This window comes from Eurypyga helias, unplaced genomic scaffold (assembly GCF_000690775.1).
Source record: "Eurypyga helias isolate BGI_N326 unplaced genomic scaffold, ASM69077v1 scaffold23381, whole genome shotgun sequence".
NCBI lineage: Eukaryota > Metazoa > Chordata > Aves > Eurypygiformes > Eurypygidae > Eurypyga > Eurypyga helias.
This window is the reverse complement of record NW_010230480.1, coordinates 9,927-11,590: the sequence shown is the minus strand read 5'-3', so window position 1 is coordinate 11,590 and position 1,664 is coordinate 9,927. Positions and strand designations below refer to the sequence as shown.

Sequence of the window (1,664 nt, the reverse complement as noted above, 5' to 3'; positions counted from 1 at the left end):
AAAATCAACACAAAACTAGGCTTTGTCCATTTTACAAAAATAGCTCTGAACGAGATTTAATGCCTGTTGCCCTTTTACAGATGTTCCAGACAAAAATCAACCTGCAGATTTTAGGTAAGAACAGAACTCCTGACAAGTTGGAACATCCCTCTGAGCTTCAGCCTCCTCTGAACGAAGGTCACCCGGGTACCTGTCTCCAGCTTGTTAAAACGTCCATGGTAATGTCAAGTTTTCCCAACAATGATCCAGGAAAAAAAATAAAAGAGACAATAAAAAGAGACTTCACAACAGAAACAGTAATTCCTTACAATACAGATAAGGAATGTCTGTTTAGGTAATTAAAAATTGCACCAATGTTTCCATGAAGCACTCGAAATGGCTACTAGAGTTATAGAAGGGAGCACCTACAGGTTGGATCTTTTTTGCTTAACTTAATTAGGAAGCTAGAAAACAAATTCCAAGCCAGACGAACACCAGCAACCTTATCCTGGCGAGGTTCTCTTCATTACCTGCAAGTTTTGCAACCACAGGCAAAACAAGGCGTGTATTTTACCCTCTAGAGAGGCAAGCAGGCTGCGTTTTGAGACTTCCTGTATCCCAATTCTCCCTCACGGGCAAGATTTCCAAAGCAAAGGCCAAAACCGTCGCAAGATATAAATAAATAAAGTGGAGTGACAGGACTCCAACTGGGAATCCTGACTTATGCTACAGCAGAACACAGTCTCAAATCCGAGCGTGAAGTGGTTTGAAACGATTCACACGTGGTCCGTACCCTGCGACGTGTCACTTATTTTTGGTTCTTGTTCTCTCAGGCATTTAGGAGATTTATGTGGGATTTGAGGAGATTAACTATACCCACTCCCAAGAGTTCTGGATGTCGCCACAGGTATCTGAGTCTTGCCGATGAAATTAAAAACCGAGTTCTACTGCAACACCATAACGCTTAACGAGGGTGGCACGAGATTTTAAGGAATTCACGCCGGTTCTGAGTGTTGCTGTATTTCAGTCTTGAGTGTGGAGGTCTGGATTTAGAGTTAGTTGAGTTTCAGGACAGACAGCAGCACTATTTATGAGCACTTATTAGTCCAGTCTCACAGCAATTAGAAAAGACTCAAGTCACTCTTCAAGTTAGTTTGAGGACCAGAAGAACAGTGACAAAGTTTCACTATCCACCTAACGCACACGCTGCAGGCTCAGCAGAGGTCCTGCGATTATCCGAAGGCAGCAAGTGAGGTTTGGGCACCCTTTAGTTCCGGGACTCCGAGGACGTCGGGCTGCGAACTGTTGACATCAGGTGGGACTTGTACGTCTTGCTCAGGCCAGTCATCCAGAACTTGAGAAGCTTGACGTTGTCCTCTTCCGCGGCTCCCAGAATGCTCAGCAGTTTTTGGGTATCCTCCTTGGGTCTGCTGTCCACTTTGGTGAATTTGAAGAGGACCTTCACTTTACTGCAGAAAAAAGAAACTCCTGTCACTATTACAATGGAGTCGTGTGTATCCAACAGGAAATGGGCGCGAATTTTAGCTCCTCTCGGTACTGACTGCAGCTAAATGTCAGGAAAAGCTTCCAACAGTATCCCATGGAAACTATTCACATGCTCTAAATGAAAAATCACAGAATGGTTTGGGTTGGAAGGGACCTCAAAGCCCACCCAGTCCCACCCC

The 1,664-nt window shown here is 44.6% G+C and overlaps 1 protein-coding gene across 1 annotated transcript in view; it reads right to left on the bottom strand.

Annotated features, from left to right (window-relative positions):
• Positions 1-790: 790 nt before the first annotated feature.
• The window catches only part of FLCN (folliculin), a 10,316-nt gene continuing 9,442 nt past the window's right edge, over positions 791-1,664 (bottom strand). The window contains exon 11 of the mRNA XM_010160773.1: positions 791-1,448. Within this exon, the coding sequence (XP_010159075.1) occupies positions 1,247-1,448 (202 nt within the window). The 3' untranslated portion in view covers positions 791-1,246. The remainder of the gene's footprint in view (positions 1,449-1,664) is intronic.